At 54.8% G+C, this 25,820-nt stretch overlaps 2 protein-coding genes across 8 annotated transcripts in view; one reads left to right on the plus strand and one right to left on the minus strand.

Annotated features, from left to right (window-relative positions):
• Stkld1 (serine/threonine kinase like domain containing 1) lies at positions 1 to 24,433 on the plus strand. 5 transcript variants are annotated; one of them, XM_027935411.2, is made up of 19 exons: positions 7 to 310; positions 1,800 to 1,886; positions 3,678 to 3,722; positions 4,992 to 5,066; positions 6,197 to 6,298; positions 7,985 to 8,055; positions 8,763 to 8,878; positions 9,951 to 10,069; positions 11,032 to 11,195; positions 11,827 to 11,957; positions 12,517 to 12,600; positions 13,977 to 14,093; positions 15,076 to 15,216; positions 15,988 to 16,116; positions 16,607 to 16,735; positions 16,814 to 16,942; positions 18,101 to 18,241; positions 18,481 to 18,560; positions 18,817 to 19,107. In XM_027935411.2, the coding sequence occupies exons 1-19, from the start codon at positions 296 to 298 to the stop codon at positions 18,967 to 18,969; spliced, it is 2,028 nt and encodes a 675-aa protein (XP_027791212.2). In that variant the 5' UTR covers positions 7 to 295; the 3' UTR covers positions 18,970 to 19,107. The 5 variants fall into 5 exon arrangements, with proteins under 5 accessions (XP_071457230.1, XP_027791212.2, XP_071457228.1 ...); XM_071601127.1 differs by lacking the exon at positions 18,817 to 19,107 and adding an exon at positions 23,796 to 24,433 and having other exon boundaries at positions 8 to 310; XM_071601128.1 differs by lacking the exon at positions 16,607 to 16,735 and having other exon boundaries at positions 8 to 310.
• Rexo4 (REX4 homolog, 3'-5' exonuclease) overlaps positions 6,450 to 25,820 on the minus strand; it is a 24,368-nt gene continuing 4,997 nt past the window's right edge. Inside the window, exons 5-8 of one of the 3 annotated variants that reach the window (XM_071601130.1) lie at positions 24,990 to 25,078; positions 22,855 to 22,929; positions 21,588 to 21,662; positions 6,450 to 8,512 (exon numbers count right to left, since the gene is read on the minus strand). In XM_071601130.1, the coding sequence (XP_071457231.1) occupies positions 8,297 to 8,512; positions 21,588 to 21,662; positions 22,855 to 22,929; positions 24,990 to 25,078 (455 nt within the window). In that variant the 3' untranslated portion in view covers positions 6,450 to 8,296. Of the gene's footprint in view, positions 8,513 to 19,185; positions 20,276 to 21,587; positions 21,663 to 22,854; positions 22,930 to 24,989; positions 25,079 to 25,820 lie in introns of those variants that run through there. The other 2 variants (XM_027942267.3, XM_071601131.1) reach the window with 2 other exon arrangements.

Below are 25,820 nucleotides of genomic sequence, written 5' to 3' on the forward strand. Positions count from 1 at the left end.
CATGCTCGAGGCCCCGCCCCGCTCTCTGGGCCTCAGCTCCTTTAAGGCACCGGTAGCCGAGGGCGCGCGGGTGGGGGACGCTCGTTTGTCCAGAGTCAGGCAGACACACCCCGGTTGAGGGTCGCCCCTGGGCGAGGGCACGAGGTGCGGGGGGGGGCGGGGGGGTGATGGGCACCGGAGCCAACACTGCAGAGCACGCTCAGTCCAGGGTCCGGCCGCCCGCTCCGGCTCCAGGCGAGGACATACAGTGGCCTCCGGAGGGAGAGTGAGCCGAAGTTCTTCTGCTCGAGCTACCATGGAAAAATACCAGGTGCCGTGATGTCCCCTTGCGGGGACAGGCTGCCCGAGCCCAAAGTCTGCGCGCCGCGGGGCAACGGTCACAGCCCACCCAGCACCAGGTCCGCCTAGGGAGGCGGAGCCCATGTCCCAGTAGGGTCAGCCTCCAGCTAGAAGGCCACAACCTCTCTGGGTCTCTGTCCCCCTTTAAAATGATGAACAGTAAGGGCTTCCAGCACTGACCTTTTGAGGTTGTGGGTAGCTCCTCCGACCTCCTAGCCATGGGGGCCTCTAGAGGCAAAAGCAAGCCCAGAGCACACGGCAGGAGCCCCGTCTAAGTCTGCTAAAAAACACCCCTCAGCCTAGGTCTGCTAAAATGAACCATACCAGAGCAGTTTCTTTTTTATTTTTTTTATTTTTATATTGGTCATATTTTTTTTTACCAGAGCAGTTTCAAAACAGAGGAAAGCCGTTAATGGACATTTAATTAAATGCTTCTATACTTACCATATCATTTTCATTAAATATTAGATTCAGTATTTGTAAAAATTTCACTAATTTGAAAATCACTTACAATTAGATTTTCCTACTGTTGGGAGATTCTGTTTATGAGGGGGAACTACCCGGGGTAAAGCATAAGCATTTTTAGTGGTCAGAGAATTTTTAAGGTTACTTTTCAGGGGGGAGAAGAAGTCTTAATTGAGATGTGGGTGTATTTTACTGTCTAATGCACTGTATTTTACTGAGAATTCTTGCACCTGACCTCTGGCCCTGTTGATTTATGCTTCTTGGAACATTATTCCCTGAGCAGAGTCCAGGCCACACAGAGGCTGGATTACAGAATCCTGACTTTACACCCCAAAATCTGATTCAGTGTCTCATCCTATATCACCTCTTCTGAGTCCTGCTTTCCATTCCCACTAGGGTGGTTAAGAAGTATCCACATAACCCTGGGATGGCCATGACTGGTAGTAGCAGTCACAGGGACAAGTTGCCTTCTTTAGATGCTCAGTTTGGAGGTAGATGCTGGAAGTTGGGGTCATGGGGGCCTAAAAGAGTGAATAATCTGGGGCTGGGGATGTGGCTCAAACGGTAGTGCGCTCACCTGGCGTGCGTGCGGCCCGGGTTCGATCCTCAGCACCACATACAAAGATGTTGTGTCTGCCGAAAACAAAAAAAATAAATAAATATTAAAAATTCTCTCCCTCCCCCTCTCCCCCCCCCTCACAAACTCAAAAAAAAAAAGAGTGAATAAGCCCCCTGCCCCAGATCAGTTCTTGCTCTTAGACTCCCAAAGGCCCTCCCTATAGGTTGGAGAAGGAGTATGGAGTCATAGAAACTTCAAAATTGGCCTTGGAGAGAGAGAAATAGACTCCCTGGGCCATATCCTCTATTGCAAAATAGGAGGAGATGGTGCCAGCCCCCAGGGGCTGTGGGAAGCACCAGCCAAGGTATGGGAGTTGGGTTTGTACTGGGAAGTGCAAGGTGGTTTCCTCTTCAAAGTTTCTCTCCCTTGCTGCTAGATTTTGTACCAGCTGAGTCCTGGGGCCTTAGGGGTGAACCTGGTGGTGAAGGAACTGGCCACTGAAGCCAAGCTCGTGATAAAGCAGGTAAGAAGCAGAGCCCAATGAACCAGGAAGAGCACATCATCCCTCAGAGGAGGCTTCCAGGACCCCTGTTGGCAGCAGGCAGCAAACCTAGCTGGGGAAGATGTGGGGGGTGGCATGGGGCTCCCCAGACTTGGAGCCTCTGCCCTCTACCTTGACAGGAAAGAAATGCTGATTTTTACTCCACCACCTACATCTACCATTCACTCATCCATACTGGGTGCCAGGCATCAATCCACTGAATATCCCTGATCCTGTCAAACAGGAACCGTGACCCCATTTTACAGAGATTGGCTTGGGGCCATCCCATCCTAATCAGATCACACAGGATCCATGAGGATTTGACTTCTGTGGGCACAATGCTACTCTTTACAGTTTGCCAGTCTTACCAAAAGGGAACCAGACCCAGAGAGCAGGGACTAGCCCAGGGTCACACAAGGCTAAGGACAGGACCTGGAATCTCTTCACCAGGGCTAAGGCAGCAGGGTGGAGGTGCATCCCTTCCTGTGCTCAACAGAAGGTCCAGGGGAAGAGAGCTGCTATAAGAGTGGCTGGCACACCCTTCTCTCTCAAGTGGGGACAGGTACACGGGGGAGCAGGAACTAACCCTGCAGATAAAGGAACCTCATTAGCAGCCGCAGATCCGCCAGGCCTGTGTCTATGCAACCCAGCAAGCAGCCTCATCCCTAGGTAGCTGGTCCTGGAGTCCTTGTCCACCTCCTGTTCTGTTGCTGGCTGGCCCAGGGGTCAGCCCTCTCATCTCACAGATCAATGAGCCAGGAGACCTTTTTAAAAGCCCAGCCAGTGGGCTAGGGATGTGGCTCAGGGGTAGAGCACTTGCCTAGCGTGCATCACGCCTGGGTTCTGCCCCCAGTACTGCAAATCAATCTATAAATAATTAGCAAATAAGGCATTTTTTCCATATATATATATATATATATATATATATATATATATATATATATATATATAAAGAGAGAGAGGGTGGGGGGAATATATGGGAGGGAGTGTGTGTGTTCCTCTAGTCTTTTTCCTAAGCATTTATAAACTTTGTTTTTATAAGAGTGGTATATTGCTGAAGCTGATGGTATCCTTTGTCCACCTAATAGATTGCGGAAACTGCCCCATTTCAGCACCACAGCTTCCTCCTCCCCTGATCTGGTGGCCGTGTGGCCACCTCTCTTGCTTGATGTGCTGTGGTTGACCCAACTGTCAACTCATGTGGGACGAGTGGTCTGCCCATTCTCAGTTCCTCACTGGTATAAATAGGGCTGATGGACATCCTCACAAATGTTTTCTTCTTGAGCATCGTGGTCTCCTCAGGGAGGAGCTCCAGGAGAGGGATTTCTGGGCCTTTTCAAGGCTTTCAGAGTATCCTGGCTGACTATCCTACTCATGATGGCAGTGGTGGCCGTGATGATCACCGTGCATATGGTGGGGTGATGGGGGGGTCACGGCAGTGATGACAGTCATGTGTGGGGGTGGGCTGGGATAGTGGGGTGGTAGTGACGGTGATGACAGTGGTGCTAATGATGGTGGAGGTTTTAGTGATACTGATAGTGGGGGTGGGAGTGGGATGATGGGGGGGTCATGGTGTCCGTGGTGATGGCAGAGGTGGGGGTGGGGTCATGGGGGTGGTGATGATGGGCAGGTCACAGGGTTGGGGATGGGGATGGCAGTGGAGGTGATGGAGGAGGGGTTGATGAGGATGGCAGTAGTGATGAGAGTGAGGCCATAGTGAGGGTGATGGTAGTTGAAGAGGCTCACTGACCCGGTGCCCCTGTGTCCCTCCAGGTGGAATGCCTTGATGAGCATCATACCAATGAGGCCCTGGAGGAGGTGACTCTCTGGACAGTGTTCTCTCTAGAGGAACAGGATGCAGCATACTTATAGAGACTGTTCTGCACCCCCTTGTTGAGTGACAGGATGAAGGAAAGTCATAATTAGTTCTTGGCCAGGTCCTCAAGGGAGTCCATACCCCAAACACCCACTTCTAAATGCAGGAACTGCCCATTTAGAACACACCTTCCCAAAGGAGATGAAGCTTAACTGTTGGCTCAGTCCCTAGGCTAATCCACCAATAACCATCTCTCAAAAAGATGATTTTGTTTAGGGCTGAGGTGCAGTTCAGTCCAGAGTGCTTGACTGGAAAGGCCCTGGGTTCACCCCCAGCACTGTAAAAGAGAAACTTTTTTTTCCTTCAACTATGAAGTATTAGTTACAGTGCAAATTTTGGGAAATGCAGAATTATTTAATAATGAAAATGTAATTCTACCATCTGGAATGGACCAGTGGCAGCAGCCTGATTTACAATATTGGCAATTTATCAAATCGATAAATAGAGGCTGTGAGTAGCTTTTCTTTGCCTTTCTAGAATTTTATATGGGGTGAAATGTATCTTCTCCCTTATGGTCACTGTTTGGTCCTCTTTCTGGAATTGCCCACCCTGTGCCTTGCTGGCTAGGCACCTCTTGGGTCCACAGTGTGACTGAAGCACAGGGTGGGCCTGGGCATGTTCTGATGTGGGGAACACTTACACTGCCGTCAAGCAAGCTGCTCACGCCTGGCCAGCATCTGAGCAGTCCATCAGCCCATTTTCTCCAGGTTAATTGTTCCTGATGCCCACCTTGGTTTGTTTTCAAAGCACTCTGCTGGGTCAAGGGAACTTCAGGTGGGCTCACCTGCCCCAGCCAGCCCCAAAGGTGACATATCCTGCACACCATCACTTGACCTGCATCACCTCCCCGTGAGGCAGGTTCCACGGGAACCACCATTTTAATTTTCAGTTTTATTTTTTGCAGAGCTGGGAAGGGAATTCAGGGCCATGTGCATGCTAAACAAGAACTCTGCCACTGAGCCACACCCCAGCCCACTGCTGTTTTCAGATGAACACATGAGGCTCAGAGATGCTGACGGTCTGTCTCCGTCACACAGCACAGCAGTGCATGCTGGGACTGGCCTCATACCAGACCTTCCGGCAGTTAGCCATAAGGCTCCCCTGCCTTGCCAGAGCCAGCAGCTTGCCTTTCTGTTGGGATATGTGACAGAGGAGCACCAGCTGCACACTGTGCTTCCCTGACCACGGTTTCCTCCCTCTCATCCCCACAGCTCAGGCCTCTGCTAAAGCTTCAGCACGCCCACATCTCCCTGTACCAGGAGCTGTTCATCACGTGGAACAGTGAGGTGGGTCAGGTGGCACCTGCAGCTGGGCTGCAGCACCAAGCCCACTGAGCGTGCCCCGCCCACAAGGCGCTGCCGGGCTGAGTGTGGCAGCCCCCACTCAACAGCTGTGGGGGTGGGAACCACCTGGGGGCTTACTGTGCGCAATTCCAGGTGAGCCCTCAAGGACCTCCTCCTAGGAGGGCTGCCAACGAGTGCCACATTCCTTTAGGCTTCCTGGCTCACATGTGGCATGCAGGGGACCCAGCCTGGTGGCCCCACTCCAGCTCCCCACCTGCAGCCCCAGCCGAGCAAGTCTGCATGGCTGACAGGAGCCTGCATTCCAGGGGGAAGAGGCTGGTCCTAGGGAGCTGCTGCTCTGCCTCCCACTGCCATTTGCCACCCAGTTATCCCGGCCCCCAGGCCCCTCACTCCCACAGGTCCTGCACAGTTTACTAACTGGCTCCATGTCTGCTCACATCCTGGGAGATCCACAGGGCTGGAAGTACTGTCCTCATTTTCCTAATGGGGCTCAGAGAGGTCATGGAGCTCCCCAAAGCCACACAGCTAGTAAAGAGTTGAGTGGGGTTCAAATCCAGGTTTCTTGCCCATGCCCTGGGTCCCTTCAGGTATGACTTCTTATCGCTTCAAGGAGCTGGAGCTTTCCAGAAACTCCAGGCTGGCAGGCCTTGGCCACCTCTCCACATATCCATGTCAGTGTCCCACTGGACCAGGGGGTCCTACCCAGCAGCCAGGCCCGGGGAAGCCAGGGGAAAGGCCCCCCTGCATGCTCCCACACATATTGTGAAGTACCCCCTGACGCTGTCAGGGAAGGGGCAAAAAAGCCAAGAAGACAGGTCACTATGAAGGGAGCAAGACAGGCTCCTCAGAGGAAGTGCATCTCAGCTGACACCCAGGGAAGCTGCCACCTGTGAAGGGTGAGGGTAATCCCAGCAGAGGGGTCCCCACTTCCAGTGGCTGCAGCTGTCGGGAAAGGCCAAGCAACTGGGAGCAGATAGAACCTGGGGTGGCGGTGCCTGGGAATGGGGAGACAAGAGGCAGGGCCTCCAGCCAGCAGTGTGACCAAAGCAGTGACGCCACAGAGTATCTGGGCCTGGCTGGGGCAGCTGGTGAAGGGCCTTGTGTCCCCACAGGTCTCCTCTCTGTCCCTCTGTCTGGTGATGGAGTACAGCCAGGGTAGCCTCCAGATGGTCATTCAGAGTAAGAGGGAAGAGAAGGCAGAGATGGATCCAAAGGTAACACAGACCCAGCCCGGGGCCTGCGGCCCCACGGGGCAGCCTAGGCAGAGGGGAGGGTAGTTGCCCAGCGTGTGAGGGGTGCGTTAAGTCCACCTCAAGTCCACAATTTTTTTTTCTTAGAGAGAGAGAGAATTTTTAATATTTATTTTTTAGTTTTCAGCAGACACAACATCTTTGTTTGTATGTGGTACTGAGGATCGAACCCGGGCTGCACACATGCCACGCGAGTGCGCTACCGCTTGAGCCACATCCCCAGCCCCTCAAGTCCACATCTTGACACTTTACACACACCTGCCTCTAGCCTCCAGAGGAGGCCAGAGCTGTTCCCAAAACCAGAGGTCCACAGCCACCACCTGCCTCCAGAGACTGTCATCATGCAACTCCTGAAGTTCACTCCAAAGGGCTTGGCTGGGGAGCCAACCTTGCTCATCCCTCCTCCTCGGGCCCACCAGATCCCTCTGCGCCCTCCGGTGCTCCTCTGGTCACCTTTGAGGCAGTGATGGGCCTTTGGTGGCTTCTGGCTTGGGCCATTTTAAGTCAGGCTGCTGTGGAGGAGTGGAATTGTCTGAAAAGCTGGTGTGAGCCCTGGGAGGGTGGTGCAGGTGGTTCCCAGGGTGAGGCTGCTCTACTGCACCGCGAGGTTCCAGTCGGCTCGGGGTTGCTGTGGAGGCTGGGAGTGAGTTTCCATTATGGCTGGCCTGCAGAGTGATTGTGGTGAGGACAGTCTGGGCATGGAATCTCTTCAAGTACTTTTGTTCATTTCAACACTTACAGGGTCTTTTTCCTAATGATTTGTAGTTTGTTTATTTTTTAATCTGGACAGGGTATCCAGAGATCTCCTCCCAGTCCATGGCTTGCCAGTTCCCCTTCTTAGCAGTGTCTTGCGGCCAGCAAAGGTCCTCATCATAATGAAGTCTGGTGCATCAGTGTCATCCCTTCTGGCCAGTGTCTCTTGAGCCCTGGCTTAGGCAGCCTTCCTCCCACCTCCTGTTTCCTTCTCGAAGCTTGCTCACTTCTCACTTTCACCTTTGGGTCTGGGCCAGCCTAGATGCATTCTGCTTTTCTCAAAGTATTCCTCTGCTTGGTGCCATCTCTCCACGGGGCTCAGGGGTACCCAGCTCCTCTGGTGACCTGGCCTCTGAGGCACACTCCATGGTGGCTTTGTACATGTGTGCAGTGGGGCCCTTTGGAACATAGATGTTGCCGCTCTTCCAGGGCTAGGAGGAAGCTAGGGCCCTGCAGCCCAGCCCCTGACACCCTGGGGTGGCCTAAGGCACCAGTGTGGAAGCCAGGGGTCCTAGGAACACAGTTTGAAAAATCACTGCCCTGGACACTAGATGCAGCTTGTTTCTTACACAGAATGCTTCTAGAATGTTCTCTTTCAGGGCTCTTTTCACTCTAATGGAACATGAAGGGGCAAGGCCCAAGCAGGCATTGCAGGCTTTAACATGTCAGATACCCACAAGGGCCGCATGCCAAGAGCTCGAGCAGGCGTGGGGCAACGGGCCACAGGTGGCTGCTGGAGGCAGGGCGTAGGGTCAAAGCCCCTGGGCACTGGGGTCTGCAGTGTACCCCTGTCCTGCTGACTGCTGAGCTGGCGCCTGCCTAACAGTAGCTGCATGGAATCCCACTCAGGAAGTTCCAGGCCCCTCCCCTTGCTGGCATCTCTTGCTTTTTCCCCAGTGGATGCAGGAGATCCTGGGTCAGATGTTGGACGCTCTGGAGTACTTGCACCAGCTGAGCATCATCCACAGGTGACAGTCCTCTTCCTAGGGGTGGCCAGCTGCCCGGGTACCAGCACCCTTGGGCAAGATCTGGACCCAGTAGGATGGCACCTTCCCTGGCTGAGGGAGGGGAGCAGGGCCCTTCCCTGCCACCTTGAGTGACTCACCCCACAATGCACAGCTGCATGATATGCTATGGCCTGGGCAGGGTGGCTCTAAAGTGCAACAGAAGAAGCAGATAAGACACCTGGAGGACGGGTGAGGCTGCCTGTCATGGCATAGCCTCTGGATGGCCAGCATGGGCTGCTGCACCATAGGTCCAGCCTTCAAGCTGCCAGTGGTACGGCTTCAGGCTCCAAGGCCCCTGTGGGAGGGGCTGGGGAGAGAAGCACATGGGCTGTGTGTATGAAGTGAACACGAGTGAGGCCTCACTGTGGGTCTTACAGAATGGTGGACAATCAGTTCTCAGACCAGTGGGAGCCAGGACCTGTGGGAAGGGACACCAGGTTAACTGGGGCCTCCATAGCTGGGTGTGCCCACTGTACTAGGGCTCTTCCCCAATTTAAAACAACTGATAAGATCTTATGTGAATGAGAAATAATCATTTGCCAAGCAGGAGGAGAAGGAATTTTCTAGTGGGGGGGGGGGGTGGGACACTTAGGCTCAGGGCAGGTGCTGTCCCAGGGGAAGGTCCCCTGGCAGCCCAGAAGCGCCAGACCCCCATCTCTTGTTCACAGGAATCTCAAGCCTTCTAACATCAGCCTGGTCAGTAAAAACCACTGCAAACTCCAGGACCTGAGCTCCAACGCACTGATGACCCACAGAGCCAAGTGGAATGTCCGTGCGGAGGAAGGTGGTTGGGGTCCTCCCAGGAGGCAGGAGAGGGTGGCTGGAGACAGGCAGGGATGGGCAGCGAGAAAGGCAGGGCTGAGCTCGTTGCTTAGAAGGTCCCCACAGAGCTCCCTTTGGCTGGTTGTGCCTGAGCAAGAGTCCCTCATGGGGAACGGACACAAGGTCAAAAGACAGGGCCATTGGAGAAAACAGCCCCAAGGAAAGAGCAGTCACCTGGGTACCCCTGAAAACGTAAACCTCGTCGAGGAGAAAGCCCCCAAAGGAAGATTAGAATGGGGAGTGGGGAGGGCCTGCTGACTCAAGTGCTGTCCTCAGATGGCCCAGGAGATAGTGGAGGGCTGCAGGGAGCAAGTTCTCTTAATTCAAAAGGGGAACAGTGTGAAGGGAGGCAGGCCTCAAGCCTGTAACAGCACGTGCAGAACCCGAGTCCTGGGTGGCAGTGGTTGGTGGCACTCTGCCCTTGGATTGGGTGGACAGATGATGGACGGATGATGGAGGTGAGCGTGTGGAGGGGTGGACTGGTGGGAGGTGATCCTGGCGTGGGTTTTAGAGTCCAGACCTTTGTTGTGTGGCTGGGAAATGGGGTGCAGAGAAGGAAGGGCTGCTGGAGGCCGACAAACCAGCCTGAGGACCCTGCTCTTTTTGTCTCCTCTGGGGTTCACTGGGACTCTGCCCCAGGGTCCTGACGTGTGGAGGGAAGGATGTTGAAAGAGGTATACATCCTAGTTGCTTGGCATATGCTTGGCAGCTCCTCTACAGCGGTTGTGGGCACAGACATGCCCACAGGTGGGCCAGCCTGCCAGACACCTGTCAGTATGGATGGCTTCCTGTCAGTATGGATGGCTTCCCTGGCTCAAGGTCAAGGTGAAGGTCTAACTGAGCAAGGAGGGACCCCTCACTGCCCACAGCTATACTTCTTGCTTCACCCAAGAAGGGCCACTGAAGGGCTCATATTTCTAGCTGCTTGCAAGTGGAAACCAAAAAGGAGACAGTGTTGGGCAGGGTGGCTCTGCTCTTCTGCCCCTTCAGGGGACATAGGACTCAATGGATCCCTGCCTTGTTCCTGCCAACAGACCCCTTTCAAAAGTCCTGGATGGCCCCTGAAGCCCTGGACTTCACCTTCAGCCAGATGTCTGACGTCTGGTCCCTGGGCTGCATCATGCTCGACATGGCCAGCTGCTCCTTCCTGAATGTAAGCTGCCTTCCAGGGAGAGGCGGGCCCTCGCCCTGCTTCCCGTCAGCACCCACACTCTGCTCCATGCAGGCACAGGGAGCCCTTGAGAGGAGACAGGCAGCAGGGTTTCGTGCTCACTTGGTGGCTGTGGGCCCTCAGCCCTGCCCCTGGCAGCAAGGAAACCCTGGTCCAGGCACCCTAGAGTCGGGGGTGCCTGTGGCTGCAGCTCAGGAGACTGGGCAGGAACACTCGGGGCTGTGTGTCACACAAGCTTGCACGTGTGTGGCGCTTCTCTGTTCTGCAAGTCCTAGCGTGTGGCTCCTGCTCTCATCTGTGCTAGGCCTGCCTGCGGACAGGAAGGAGGGGCAAGGAAGGGCCAGGGCACCTTGTATGGCCCCTTGGCCACCCTGACTTAGGGAGGCTGGGGAGCTGAGCCTTGCCACATCGTATCTACACACTAAAGAGAAGTCCAGTGTCTGCTGCACCCTGAGAACAAGGACATACCACTGGCCACCTAGGTCCATCACCAGTCACAGGGAATCCAGAGAGCACAGGTGGCTGGCTGGGCCTCAGCATCCCCACTATCTCCCAGATGGCCCAGTTCAGCTTGAGAGCACCTTGCTGCTCCCTTCCTACAGGGACTCCAGGGGAGTGAGGGCCCTTCTGCTCCAGGCTGTGTGCTGTGTTGAAGGGTCTGGGCTCCAGTGCTTCCCTGGCACTGGGTGACCTTGGGCCCTTGCTTCTGTTAATGGGCACGAAGAGCGTTTTTGTCAGCTGGGTCCAGATAAGGGCCTCTGGGCAGAAATGGACAAGGCACATGGTCCCCTGCCTGCCTCTCCACTCAATGAGATGGCTCTCTTGCTTCTCTGAACCTCCGTTTCTTCTTCACGGAGGAGCTCTAAGGCTCCTGTGGCCTCTGCCTGTGGTCTTACTCTGGCTTTCACTTAGTTGCAGAAACTCTGTGTCCTCTCTTCTGGTAGGCTACAGAAGCCATGTACCTGCGGAAGTCCCTCCGCCAGAACTCTGGCAGCCTGAAAGCCATCCTGAAGACCATGGAGGAGAAACACATCCCAGATGTAGAAACCTTCTCTTCCCTCCTGCCCTTAATGTTGCAGATCAACCCCTTGGATCGAATAACAATCAAGTGAGCTCAGGGTTGGGTTTTATTTCAACCTAGCAGCCTCGTTCAGCATCTCTCCACCCGACACAGACGTGGCTGCTGGCTCCACCCTATTTCCCCCTGCATAACTGGGTTTTTCCCAGCATTGTGGCTGTCCCAAACCACTTGGCAGCCAGCCACCTGGACTGCACATCTCTGCACACTGGCACAGTGGGCCTGGCTCCAACAGGCACAGGTGGTTCAGCCCCAGGACCCTTGGTATTTCTCAGGCTCCAGGAAAAAAATGTCCATTCTAATTCAAAATCAGAAGGAAAAGGTGAACCCTGCATGGGTTGTATTGACCTCTAAACCAGCATAGTCATCAAATCTGATGCTATGTCTCCGTGAAGGGGCCCAGAAGGCAAAAGCACAAGGATCAGGACTCCTCTGAGGCCCTGAGCCTTAGCAGGGAAGGTCCTTGGAAGTGGGATTGCCAGGGCACTGGCTGGACACATAGCACATCAGAAGAGATTTGGCCAAGCAGATCTGAAAGGGAAGGCCAGTGTCCAGGGCTGGTCCACTGACAAGCAGCCTTCAGCCCAAGGCAGAGGGGCAGTGCATGGGACACCATGGGGGAGGCAGCTGGTGCAGCTGGCTCTCCCTGCTCCTCTGCCAGGGCTGTGGTTCGTATGACCTTTGTGAGTGGCTCATTCAAGTCCTCATGTGTGGCCATGACCCTGCACCAGCAGGTGGTGCCCGAGATCATCACCAACATACTATTAGAAGGCAACGTCACCAGCATCTTAGGTGATGGTGGGGACATGGGGTGTGTTGGGAGCTGTCCTTGGCCTTGGCAGCCCATTGTTTGGCTGGTGCCTCCCCACTACCCAGTCCAGTAGACCCCCTCCTCATTCATGGCCAGGGTGCAGGAACATTCCAAGCTCTCCACCTCCACTCCATCCCAAGACTGCCCTGCTTAAATACCCTCCATAGCCCCCGTCACCTATAGCACAAAGTCCATTTCCTCAGTCTGGCCCCACGTGCCTACCATCATTTGCTACACAAATCCTCTGCAAGGCTACACGGGCTCCTTGCTGCCCACCCCCCTAGAGCCCCTGCCTTTGTGGGTCCACACCCTGGCACACAGTGGTCCCTGAGTGTCCCCACTTAGCCAGTGTGCATCCTGCGAGCCAGGGTGAGGGCAGCACACACTGAGACTCGGGATGGTTCCCAGAGACTTGGCTCGATTCTGGATCAACCACTTGGTCCTAGTGGCCTCATCTGTGAAGTAGGGATAAGAACGCTACCTCATGGCCAGGAGACCTGGGCCCCAGCAGGGTCCCTATGTCCTCCCTATTCCCTACAGAGGCCATGGAGAACTTCCCCAGCCGTCCTGAAGTTCAGATCAAGGCCATGAAGAGGCTTTTGCAGATACCTGAGGACCAGCTAGGTACAGCCCTGCCTCTCCCCTCCCCGGCTGCCAGCAGTGCTGCTTACACCTTGGAGGCCTGTTCACGTTCCCAGGGGGGTCCTGTGCCTTATTATCTGCCTGGACAGGAAGCAGTCTGGAATTCTTCCCATGCCTCTTCTGCCAGGCAGAGAAGGGTGGGGATGGGTGGCCTCACCTGATTTTTAAGGGGTCCATAATAAGGTACCCATCTGTCCAGCCACCCTATGGTGGGCATTGGAGTTTTCTTAGATTCCACTCCATGAACGGCACCCAACAGACCACTGCCTGTGCACATGTGCCCCCAAGAGCTCCTATAGGGTGAGCTCTGGTGTCAGGATGAGTCCTAGTGATGGCCAACCATGGACACACTGACATTCTGCCTGTTGTGTACCAGAGAACACAACACCCCTGTATCCATGATTTTGTAAAACATGCTTTTATAGAATCTCTCTGCCTAACCTATCTCTCCTGCTTGAATATGACACGTCCATGCATCCCCCTTTCATCCAGCCATTCATCCATCTTCCCTCCACCCACCTGTCCATTGTCCATCTGTCCATTCTCCTTCCATCCCCCTCTCCCTCTGTCCACTAACACACCCACCTCTCCATCCATCCACCTTATATCCACTAGACATATACTAAGACTCCTCTGAGGACTGTCCCAGTGGCTGAGGCTTTGGGGATTATGGAGGCAAACTGTGGCCTCCTAGCAAGGCAGTAGGCGACTCATACTGGCCATTGCCCCCAAAGCCGGATCCCACGTGCTGCTAGGCTATAACCAGGATAAAGCTCAGAGGGAGATTTTGCCTTCCTGTAAAATGGAGACAGCTGGGCCCTTTAGCCAAGATTGGGCTCTTCCCACCACCTGGAGCCATGCCTGCCTCAGCGAGCTTCTGGAAGGGTTCACCATGGCTTCGTGTCCTGGGTGCCTCATCTGTCCTTGCACCCTCACCAAAGTCACCTATGCTCTTCTGACAAGGAAAGGGCTGGGAGGGCCTCGTGGTGCCAGAAGTTCAAGATAGCGTGCCCCTGTGGTGCTGGCGCTTGGAGGCTGAGGCAGGAGGATCTATTGAACCCAGGAGTTTGATACCAGCCTGGGTATCATACTGAGACCCCACCTCAAACAAAACAAAACAAAAAAACACTGAGAGGATGAAGCTCCGAGGTGGAGACGGGATACAGCATGCACGCCCTGGGCTTGGTTCCCAGCAGGGTCCCCTGGCAGGCCTTGAGCACTCCATGCACGTGTGGACAGATCATCTTTGCTCTCCTCTTCACCTACCTGGGGCCCCTCTGATGTCTTGTAGAATCCCAGTGGTCTCTTGGTCTCAGGTCTACTCCCACATGCCTCACCTGTGCCTCCTACCTCACCAGGGCTGCTGTGGCCCATGGGGCTGGTGGAGGTGGTGGTCACCGCTATGAAGCTGCATGAGAGGATCCTCGACCTGCAGCTTTGTGCCTGCTCCCTGCTACTGCGCATCCTGAGCCATGGTGGGTGCAGGGCAGGCTGGGGACACTCCTGGTGCTTCCAGCCCACACTAGTTACCCTGGGTGTGTGGCCCTCTCAATAGCTCAAACCCTTGGGCAGCAAGTCAGTGCCGTCCCCTGCTGCCCATGCCACCACCTCTGCTACCCTCTTACAAGCCTCTCCTGGGGGCACAACCCACCCTCCTGGGGCAGCTCAGAGGACCCCATCCTGTCATCTGACCCCTTGCTCATCTGACCCCTTCCTGGGACAACAGGCCTCAGGCCAGGAGTCTGGAGATGTGGGCTACACTTGGACTGTTGTGCCCCTGGGCAAGCACCTGTCCCCCTTGCTGCTTTCCCAGCTATGCAAGAAGGTGTTGGACAGGATGGGGTCCTCTGAGCTGCCCCAGGAGGGTGGGTTGTGCCCCCAGGAGAGGCTTGTAAGAGGGCAGCAGAGGTGGTGGCATGGGCAGCAGGGGACGGCACTGACCTGCTGCCCAAGTAGGAGCAGGGGGAGCTGACTGCTCAGCCTCCCCCCAATTCTCTGGATCATGAATAACAGGTTCAACTGACTTCAGTTCTTACAACTACCTATCTACCTACCTCTCTGGTTTTAATATTGAGGGTTTCACTCCCATGAACCATTCATTCAGACTGTGACCTTTTGTTTGCCTTTGTGGTGCTGGAAGCCAAGCCCTTGCTCATGGTGGCAAGCGTTCTACCCCTGAGCTGAGCCCCAGCCCTGAATTGTGTTGTTTACTCTGCCCCTTCGCCACAGACTCAGCAAGCTCTTGGAAGCCAGCACCAGCCTGAGGTGCCACAGACTGGCAGTGCAAGGGCCTTAGGTTTATGGACACCTGCTCCATGCTGGAGAACAAGGCAGACCTGTTTCCTTAAAAAAAAAAAAGTGCTGTCCCCAAGCCAGGCAGGGAGGATATGTGTGCCTTGCTGTCCCCCCCATCCTCAGTTGTGGGGTTAACCCAGGTTCCTTTTGTGGCCTGTACAGTGCTGGTGCAGGACGCAGAAGCCCAGGTGCCATGGGATATCTCCATCATCTGCTCCCTGCTGAGCATCATGAGGAGCCACTCAGACTCGGAGCAGCTCATCACCCAGGGCTACAGCCTGCTCACCATAATCTCTAGCCAGGGTGGGTGTGCCGGCCCTTCCTGCCTTGCCTCCTGCACACTCTAGGAAGCCGGGCTGCAGAGCACAAGCTGGGGAGGGCCAGCTTGGACACAAGCAGAGGTGGCACAGGGCCTGCTGCTGAGATAGCACGCCACATGGTCGGCAGAGGCTCTGGTCCCATGCTGGTGGTTTTTCTGTGCTCTGGAGGCCAGGCTCCACTTTCACAGGCAGACTACATGCCAGGTTTGGCCACAGGCCTTGCACGTATGCATTTCACATTCACATGCTCTGTGCCCATGGTCAGGGGGGCAGCAGGCAACCAGGCTGTGCCCCAGTGGACGAGAGGTCCTCACCAGGCTCCCCTGGGACCAGGTAACACCCTTTCCTTCCTCCTAGCCCGCTCACAGGTGGGCATTGTCCTCCCAGAGGAAGCCAGGGCTCCTGAGAGCCCAAGGACACCCGTCAGGTTCTATGGTGGGGCAGGGCTGAGACCCAGTATGTGCCCACCACTCCAGACCTGATGACCTGTCATCCTTCACTGATCCACTCTTGTGACGTGAGAGGCCCAGGAATAGGCATCACACAATGACCAGGCAGGCTGTGTGCTGGGAAAGGCCACAGCTGACCTAGGAAGGCAGGCTGGGCTCTGGGCTGAGGAGTTACAGCCGTGGGACTCAGCCTAGTCATAGGTGGGAGGTGCTGAGTGGCGGCCCAGGAAATGCACAGCACCTGGGAACCCAGGGCAGCGGTGCTCTGGGAAGGCCTGCTGGAAGGGCCCCCCTCTCTCCCACAGTGCAGGTCTCTGAGGAACTGCAGAAGGCAGGGCTGTTTGAGCTCATCCTGGAGCACCTGTACAGATTCTCCAAGGACAGGGACATCTGCTTCAGTGCCTTGGGCCTGCTCTGGTCCCTCCTGGTGGATGGTGAGGCCCTCCTTCCCAGGCTCCCACTGCCTGACTCCCAGGAGGGACTCTGCCTTCTGTCTCTTGAACATGTGAGAGTGACCTTGGCCACTAAAGGGAGACTGGCAAGAAGAGTGGGAGGGGAAGGAGCCCAGTGTGTCCTGTCCAGTGGGCAGTCCCTGGCACCAGAGGTCAGCCAGAGAGTTGGATGCCTTATCCTGATTTTCAATGCAGAATAGGGGCCCCTAGGCCTGCACTGCCCCCTCTCCTAGGCCCCACCTTGGTACTCCAGAAAACAGCGCTCCAAGCTCAGGGAAACCTGAGACCCCACTGTCCCCAAGGTGCCAGAGTCCCCTCCAGACTCATCGGCAAGGATGCCCCCACCCTCCATCTGTCCTCTTACGTTTCTGCCCTGCTTGGTGGGTGGGAGCAGCAGGTGGGGCATGTATACAGTAGGCCCTCATGCACACACCCAATGCCTGGGTGTCCTCCATCCCTGTCTTGGATCCAGCTGTCATTGTGAACAAAGACCCTGTGGTGAAGATCCCAGCCCTGGTCATCCAGGTGCTGGACACCCACCCCACAGATGCAGAAATAGCTGAGGCAGGCTGTGCGGTGTTCTGGCTGCTGTCCTTGCTGGGTGAGGAGCTCAGGCCCTTGAGAGTGAGTGGGGAGGGCAGCCCTGGACACAGGGCAACCAGGTCCCTGTCCTCTGCAGGCTGTATGAGTGAGTGGCAATTTGAGAAGGTGGTGGAGCTGCTTTTGCAAAGCATCCGGCTGAGCCAGGAAAGAGTCCTGCTGGTGAATAATGCCTACCGAGGGCTGGCCAGCCTCGCCAAGGTGTCAGGTGAGCCCAGTGTTAGGGTAGAAATCAGCCCTGGTCAGTAATGTCTACAGCTGCCCACAAACCAAAACAGGAGGAACAAAATGACTCAGTCACATCATTGAGGAGGTGCCACCGAGGCTGCACACAACAGGCAGCCTCTGCCTTTTGCTTAATGCTGCCTGTTATCTCCCTTCCCTGTCCACCCCCTGTGGGTCCATGCAGGCTCTCAGCATACAGGTCTGTCTCCAATTCCTAAGCACAAACCCTGGCTCTTATTTAGTGCCTTGCGCCAGGCCCCATGCTGAGACCGGCAGTTATCCCTCACAGAGGGCACTTGGGGTCTGGGGACTGGCCAGTCACCAGAGGCGCATGGTGGGGCTGAGGCCTCTGCTCATGATCTTGACCTCTGTGCTGTGTGGCCTTCCTTAGAGCAGTAACTACGCTCTTGGGGAGGACTTCCGGCTCCTCACCTGGCTCTTCTGGCCATGCCAGTCTACTGGGCTGCCCAAGATGATGGGGTCTCCTAGGGGGAGCGGGGGCTGTCTCCTCCTGTCCTGGAAACCCCATGCTCAGCAACCCATGTGGGAAAGGCTCAGCCCTTCTGAGGTCCCATGCCAACTCTAGCAGGATGGGTGGGCCACCTGGATGGGGAGCAGAGCTGGTCAGACTCCTGTATGCCTCTCAGCTGGGGTCTGGAGGTAAAGTGGCCTTTCCTCCTGGTCAGAGCAATGCTTGGGCCTCAGGTCCCACCAGCAGCCTACCACAGATTAGCTGTCAACTCCTTCTAGGGACAGCTGGGGAGGTCAAGGCCCTGGGGGGAAAAGGGACATGGTCTCCACCAAGGGAGCAGGACCTGAGCCAGGCCGGGTGAGTTGCAGCCCCACCACCTAGCCTGGTGAAACTTGCACCAGCATATGCCTCTGGGCCTGCCTCCCTAGGGAAGGGAGTACATGGGCCAGCAGGAGCAGAGCTTTTGCTGTGGGTGCAAAGCCGCACTGTGGGAAAATGGAGCCAGCAGAGCCCAGAGCTTGGGCCCAATGCTGAGTTTTCCCAGCAACCCATGAAACCAGTATCATCACTACCCATCTCTCAGGGGAACCTTGGGCTGAGGAACTGGCCCAAGACCAAACGCACAGTGCCAGCACTAGATTGGGAACCCTGTTACCTCCTCTTCCCCAGAGCTGGCAGCCTTCCGGGTGGTGATGCCACAGGATGGTGGCAGTGGCCTCACCCTCCTGCAGGAGACCTATCAGCTGTACAAGGATGACCCTGAGGTGGTGGAGAACCTCTGCATGCTGCTGGCCCACCTTTCCTCCTACAGTGAGGACCCCCTTGCCCTACCTGGGAGCAGTGGTCAGGGGGGAAGGAAGGAGCCCCACAGAGATGGCCCCAAACTTTCCACTCACCTGGCACCCCTGCATAGGGCATAGCTACAGCCCAGGACAATGTATGAACTATGGAACCCAGGGTGGCACTCTGCCCATGCCCTAAGTGGCCCTGGGACCCTGCCTTGCCCTCTGGCTGGGCTCTGGGTTTCAGTACCCTTTCTGTTCCACCAGAGGAAATCCTGCCAGAGCTGGAGTCCAGTGGCATCAGGGCTTTGGTCAGAGAGATCCAGGGGCGCTTCACCTCCAGCCTGGTGAGTGACAGGAGGGCCTTCAGCAAACTAGGCCAAGCCCCTACACGTGGGGACATGGGCTGGGCACGTTTACTTGGAGCAGGCTCTGAGTGCTGTGGGCAGACTTCAGCGACACTTCCCTATTACTCCATTTCTGGGACTGGGCCAGTCAATCCTGGGGGGAGGGGTGACCAGAGGGTTTCACAAATTGGTAGATTTCATCAGTTAATGGCTCCGACCCCAGACCCTCCAAGAGGAACCTGCCTATCCCTTCCAGGAGCTGGTCTCTTATGCAGAGAAAGCGTCCCTGAGTCTGGAGGCTGCACTGCACAGCTCCCAGGAAAGGAAGCTGTGTGGAGCTGCTGTCAGGGAGGAAGCAGCTGCTCCTAAGGTCCCCTTTCTCCCGGAAGGCCGCCCCCACCTGCCCTGAAGCACCTGCCTTCCTGTCCTAGGTGTAAGTGGGGACTAGGACGTTAGGGACCAGTATGCACGCCCCGCTATGCCCAGTAACTAATAAAGAGGCCCAAGGCTGGTTCCAGTTATGTCCGAGTCACTGCTGGTGTAGAAGTGGCAGGTCATGGTGGCGCTTGGTGGCACAGTCTGCAGGACTTGAGGGTTCTAGCTGAGGGGAAGGAACTACCCTCCACAAGCTTCATTTGTTTATTGTTACATGGTGCTGGGGCAGGCCTGGCCCACGCAGGGGAGGTGAGTGCCCACCACTGAGCCAACCCAGCCCCACAAGCTCCATGTGAGGTGAGCATCTGTCTCTGTGCCAGGGATGTCCTCTGTGGGTGCACACTGTCCACACAGCTATCAGATGGCCTGATGAAGCCCTGGGCTTGGTGCACTCCACTCCTGATCAGTTCCCAGAGAGATCCTCAGACCCGAGCCTGGCCTGAAGACCGCAGGCTGCCCATAGGTGCTCACAGACTGGCCAGCTTGGCTGCCCAAGGTTGGCAGGGAGCTTCAGGAATAGAAAAGTGTGTCCCGAGTCTCACATGACTGGCTGTGGGGAGAAGCCTCTGCTGGTCTGCTGGATGCTGGCCAACTGAGGTAAACAGGTGAGAAACAGGACCCCACCCCCAGGAAGCCCTTCTCCATGTCCAACGGCCTCAGGCAAGTCCTGGTGGGGCAGCTGCTGTGCTATTCAGCTGCAGTCAGCAGCCACCTGCAGACAGGGTTTGAACTGGGGCCAACAAAGCCTATATCCATCACCCGCAACGATGGAGAGGCAGTGGCCTCCTCAGAGGAAGGAGCTGAGCACCCAGGGCAGTCAGGTCTTCAGGGACAGCCCAGACATCCCATTCTTCCTCTGGAGGTCAGCAGCAGACAGTGGAGCCACTAGGCAACCCCAACCCGCTACCACTTCCTGGCTGTGCCTAGGACACACCCCTGCTCATCCTGCCCTAAACACCCAGATGCAGCAGAGGCCACAGGGAGAAGGAAGCCCCATGGTTCTGGCTTTGAACACAATTCACCCCTGTCCCACTTTGGAGCGACTCCACTGGTCCCAGGATCTGGTCCCCACTGCCACTGGACGGAGGTGCTTGACAGGATGGAGGGTGGGGCAGCGGGAGCAGGCAGCAGGCTAGGAGTTCTCATTGCAGCTGTCTGGGGCAGAGGCCGGGGGGCGCCTGTCTCCTGCAGTGTTCTCCCACTCCCTCTTCACCATGACATAGAGCCTCATTGCTGCCTGGGCATCCTGGATCTGGAAGGAGCACTCATGCCAGTGGTGACTGTGTGACACACAGAGCCACCCACCATCAGTGAACCCCTCACAACAATGGAGAGGCAGTGGCCTCCTCAGAGGAAGGAGCTGAGCACCCAGGCCAGTCAGGTCTTCAGCCCAGATGTCCCATCCTTCCTCTGGAGGTCAGCAGACAGTGGAGCCACCAGGCACCCCCAACCTGCCATCCCCTCCTGGCTGTGCCTAGGACACACCCTGACTTCCTGCCCTTGCACACCCCTGCTCATCCTGAGCCCTTCAGGCCAGCCACTGTGCTGGGGATGTGCAGCCGAGTGAAGCACACACTTGGCAGGAGACCTCTGCAAGATGGGGAAGAAGACGTGGAGTGGTCACCCACCCACCACCCACCCTGCAGTTCTGTGACCTATCTACAGAAAGAAAGGAAACTCAGAGGGATGAAGGGGTGAGCACTGCCCTTTAAGGTTCAGCAGACATCAGGGATACAGAGTAACAAACAGTGGGCTGGGGTCTCTGCCCTGCAGCACAAGGGCCCAGAGAGCTGCATGCCACACTGCAGGCAAGAGACCGTCCTGGTCAGGAGGGCAGGGGGCCTGGGCCACTGACTATGGTTTGGATGTACCTTGCCCCCAAGGTCCTCCATGAGGCAGCATGCAGGTAGCAGACCCGTGAGAGTGGGCCAGTGGGGTCACTAGGGAGAGCTCTTGGGAGGCCTGAAGCAGTTCTTGGGCCTCAGTTAACTGTTGTCAAAGTGTTGCTATAAAAAGATCCCCTCCAGGGCTGGGGCTGTAGCTCAATGGGAAAGCACTTGCCTTGCATGTATGAGACACTGGGTTCAATCCTCAGCACCACATAAAAATAAAGATACTCTATGTTCATCTACAGCTAAAAAAATAAATAAATAAAAGACACCCCCACCCCCCTTTCCTGTACTGGATGTGACTCTCCCATAGGCTCCTGCCATTGCACTACATCTGCCATGAGATGAGGCCTTTGCCAGAGCTGATGCCAGTGCCATGACCTTGAGCTCTAGAACCATGAGTTATTAGCTTTGGGAATTCCATCTCAATAACAGAAAATGGGTCAACACCACCTGATAAGATTGCTGAACTTTTTTCCAAGTGTTTACATTCAGTATTTTTTGAGTGTTAACTGGATATAAACGCTGAAGACTTAACACATCATAAGCATGCTTTGCTGTTTCATTTGTTTTAAATTAACAGCCTCCTAAGGAAGCTGTCCAGGCCCCATCTCTCTCGTGTCTGCTGTCAGGTGACATGTGCTTGAGTTTCAAGATCAGGGACAGCTCCCAAACCCAAGGACTGTCACCTAGGGACACTTACCGAACAGTGCTCTGCCTGCTGGACCCTGATGCCCAGGATTTTCTCAGAAAGTAGTTTCAGAGATGGCCTCCCACTCTGCAAAGGGAAAGGAGAGAGCACAGTGTGCAGGGTGGCTGCCTCTGTTCAGGAGGGTGCCTCCCCAGTAGGGAGGAGATGGCTTCCGAGTCCACCCTTCACTGGGAGTGCCAGAGGCATTGAGGGCAGCAGCCACCAGCCAGGACAGGCTGGTGACCCCACCCCACCCCCCCACCACACACAAGGCAATCTTAAAGGCAATGCCAGGCTGGCTCAGTGGCAGAGCACTTTCCTAGCATGTGAAGGTTCCATGGTTCCATCCCCAGCACTGGGGGAAGAAAGGGGCCAACATCTCTTTCCATCCTCGGCCCCTGATGCTTCCCAGGGGCACCATCTCTCCCTTGGCACCCTATAGGGCAGTGAGCACCTACCCAGGGGCCTGCCTTGGGACGAGTGTGTGGAGGACTCGCCCCCTCACACTTGTTTTCAAGGTTGGCAATGAACAGATTCTACCTTTTCTTTGAGTGCTGGGGAAGGAACACAGGGCCTTGTACTTTAGGCAGGCTCCACCCTGACCACGTCCCCAGCCCCAGCTTGTTCTTTTTTTTGGAGGCTGGTACAGTGGATTGAACCCAGGTGTGCTTAATCACTGAAGTACACCCACAGCCCTTTTAATTTTTTATTTAGAGACAGGGTCTCACTAAGTTAGTTAGGGCCTCACTAAGTTGCTGAGGCTGACCTTGAACTTACTATTTTCCTGCCTCAGCCTCCTGAGCTGCTGGGATTACAGGCGTGTACCTCCATGTCCGGCCCTACTTTTTTTTTTTTTTTTGTAGTTGTAGATGGACAGAATGCCTTTATTTTGTTTATTTTTATGTGGTGCTGAGGATTGAACCAGTACTTCATGCATGCTAGGCAAGCACTCTGCTGCTGAGCTACAGCTCCAGCCCCCTACTTGTTCTTTTTAAGAATCTTTTCAAAGGTTAAAAGTAAAAACAAACCTTAAATCTGTGAAATCATAAGTCTTAAAGGCTAATTTTATTTTTCTTAATACAATTTGTAAATGTTTATCTGTGAACCACCTAAAATCATTAGAGGTATGTACATCTCACTTTGGGGAATATACAATAAAGATATAAAAACAGAAAGAAAAAAAAAAGTAAAAACAAAACAAAAACCATTTTAACCAGTAAGTCAGCTACCAGGGAGCAGAGTGAAAACATCTGACAGAAGCCACACTCATTTTAAGTACCTTTACTTGACTCTTGAAAGGTTTGTATTTCTGGGTGTCCCGGATTTTCTTTTTTGGATGATCAAGAAACAGCACCTAGAAGAAAACAGGGACAAGCAGTTTCAAGGTGTACTAATGGAACCTCTTTTTCCCACCACCTTAACAAAAATCCTGAAATCAAGGAAGCAGAGGAAAGAGAGTCATTAGGAAACAGCATTTTGAGCTGGTTCTACATACCAGGAAACTAAAAAGATTTCAATAGCTCATCCTGTGACTTCAGCCCAGTTCCCCGAATCAGTGGCCCTCCCATCACCTGTGGCAGTCTCTGAAGGTGATTCCACACACAAGTGGGAAAATGACTTTTTTTTGATGCTGGGGATGTTCAAGTACTCAACCACTGAGCTACATCACCAGCCCTTTTATTTATCTATTTATTTGCTTCTTCGTCTTTTTAAAATTTATTATTTTTTTTAGTTGTATATGGACACAATATCTTTGTTTTTACGTGGTGCTGAGGATGGAACCCAGGGCCTCACATGTGCGAGGCAAGGGCTCTACCACTGAGCTACAACTTCAGCCCTATTTATTTGTTTCATGGGAAAAGGCCTCATTAAGTTGCTGGGGCTGGCTTCCAACCTGCAATCCTCCTGCTTCAGCCTCCCAAGTCACTGGGATTACAGGGTGCGCCACTGCACCCAGGTCTTTGGTTAGCTCCCAACAGTTGAACATTTATTTTATTTATTTATTTTTTACCATTTTGGTGCTGGGGATTGAACGCAGTCCTTGTATTGCTAAGCATGTGGTCTGCCACTAATCTCTCTCTGAGCCCCAAACATTTAAGAGGAAACTTTAAACCACCACCAAGGTTCCTGAAAAGCCTGAGGCTGCTAGATATCCATGGGACATTGATCAGCTGCAGCAACACACCCAGGAAGGATAATGTCCATTCTGTCTGCCCACAGGGTTCTAATCTGCAGGACCCTAAGGAACAGAGACCGAGGCCACAAGCCCTAAGGAACCACCCACTCCCACCAAGTTGGCCCCACACTGGCCACCTGGGAAGGAGGTGAATCCAGCTGGAATGACTGCCAGAGGAAGCCCTCATCCCTTCCCCGCCTACAGGGCAGCTGAAGAGGCAGCAGAAAGGGGCAGGGCACCTGGGTCTGCAACAGGTGTCACACCTGGGAATGTTCTCAAGCTCACTGAAGCTCAGCAGCACAAGCCTCCACTGTTCTGTAAAGGGTTAATTGAGACCTCCCCCCCCACCCCACCCCACTCACAGAGTGTAGGGATGGCACAGGAGGCTGCTGCCTGGACCTCAGAACACTACACTGGAAGCCTGTGCTGGTGGCCATGGCAAGAGTCCACAGGCATCTCTCCTGCTGGCAGCCCAGGCTCTTGCTTTCCTTTGGCTTCCGTTTTCTTTTTGGTACTGGGGATTGAATCCAGGGGCGCTTAACCACAAAGCTGTATCCCCAACCCTTTTTATCTTTTGAAACAGGGTCTCGCTAAGTTGTTGAGGCTGGTTTTGAACTTGTGATCCTCCTGCCTGCTTCTCAAGCCCCTGGGAATATAGGCATGTGCCACTGTACCCAGCTCCCTCTGCTTCCTTTGAACCATTCAAGCATTTGCTCACCAACTGAAAGTGACCCATGCCCTATGCCCAGCTGGGCTTTCCCCAGGATGCTGGGGAAAACACAAGGCCAGGCTCCTAGCATCAGAGATGCTCAGTACCCACCACAAAGTCAGATGAGGGCCAAGGGTGTCTGCTGCATAAACAAGTTTCTGTGCAAGGGACCCTGGTCACAGGTGGACAACCAGTCATCAGGCCTTCCCCCAGCTCAGTCAGGTATCCCACGAAAGGTACCCTGTGTGTCCTGTGGCCACAGCCCCTTCTTTTCCTTAGGGCAGGATATCAGCCCCTCAGGCACTGGAGTCCCACTGTAGCTTGTGGTTCTCAAAACAAGTGCTACACACCTCCTGACATCCTGAGAACCAAATAAGCAGCATCCAAGTATTCCCAATGTGGGGTCATGGGACAAATTCAAAAATAACAAGTCCCATAACAATACTTCTAGAGACAGACATGAGAAGGTAAGTGCTGCACACATGAGAGAGAGTGGGCCCTATGTCCCCAGGAGGTCAGAACCCAGCACCTTTAAATCATTGTGAAGCGCGTGCCCCACCAGGATTCTGCCCTTGAGCATTTCTGCCACTTCCCTCTGCACAACCTCAAGCTCTTCTCCTGAAAATCAAAACAGAGAAGTGAGTTTTGGCAACATAAACCACTGCCAGGGGTGCTCCATGCTACCCCTGACCAGACCAAAGCTAACAGGCCAAGTCCCCAATGCCATGCAACTGGAAGCCTCAGAGGTTCTGGTGGACCTGGGCGTGGGGAAGCCATGAAGGACCCACGGGCGTAGTTGTCTTGGGCTCCCTCCCACTACCTGCTCCCATCTCGGCCCACAGGAGAATTCATAAGCACCAAGACTCTCAGAGGCATCTGACAGTGCAGTCAGCTTCCTGCAGTAACCAATTGTCAGGCTCAAGCGCTGTGGTTTTCCAGGTAGAAATAAAAGGAAGACTGTACCATGGACAGCAGAAGCTTTGCTGCCCTAGATCCTGGGCTCGGGAGGCAGCTCCATCTGCTCCCTCGTCGCAGGCACCCTTCAAGGACCACCTTACCCCCACGCCACCCAGGAGAGCCCTCTCCCACCCTTACCCCCAATCCCACCAGAAGTCTCACAGAACCATGCTTGCACCATCTGCCTGCCCAGTCCCGGCCAGAGCTGATCAGACCAGCTTCCCTCCAGGAACTGAAATCAGGAGATGCTGGTCAGTCTAGGGTTCTGAGTAATGGCAGGGCCATCTTGATGGCCATATGCCTAGGAGAAGCAGACAGGCAGTGTGCAGAAAGGCCACATGGCCCAGGACCCTGATGATGACCACTAGGTTTCTTCAGGTGGCAAGTATCAGAACCTCCCAGG

Source organism: Marmota flaviventris, chromosome 13, assembly GCF_047511675.1.
Source record: "Marmota flaviventris isolate mMarFla1 chromosome 13, mMarFla1.hap1, whole genome shotgun sequence".
Classification (NCBI taxonomy): domain Eukaryota; kingdom Metazoa; phylum Chordata; class Mammalia; order Rodentia; family Sciuridae; genus Marmota; species Marmota flaviventris.

Coding starts and splice junctions, on each gene's coding strand:
- Stkld1 (XM_027935411.2), top strand. Junction 11,958..12,516: donor CAACGTCACCAGCATCTTAG/GTGATGGTGGGG, acceptor TATTCCCTACAG/AGGCCATGGAGAACTTCCCC. Junction 15,217..15,987: donor CACCATAATCTCTAGCCAGG/GTGGGTGTGCCG, acceptor TCTCTCCCACAG/TGCAGGTCTCTGAGGAACTG.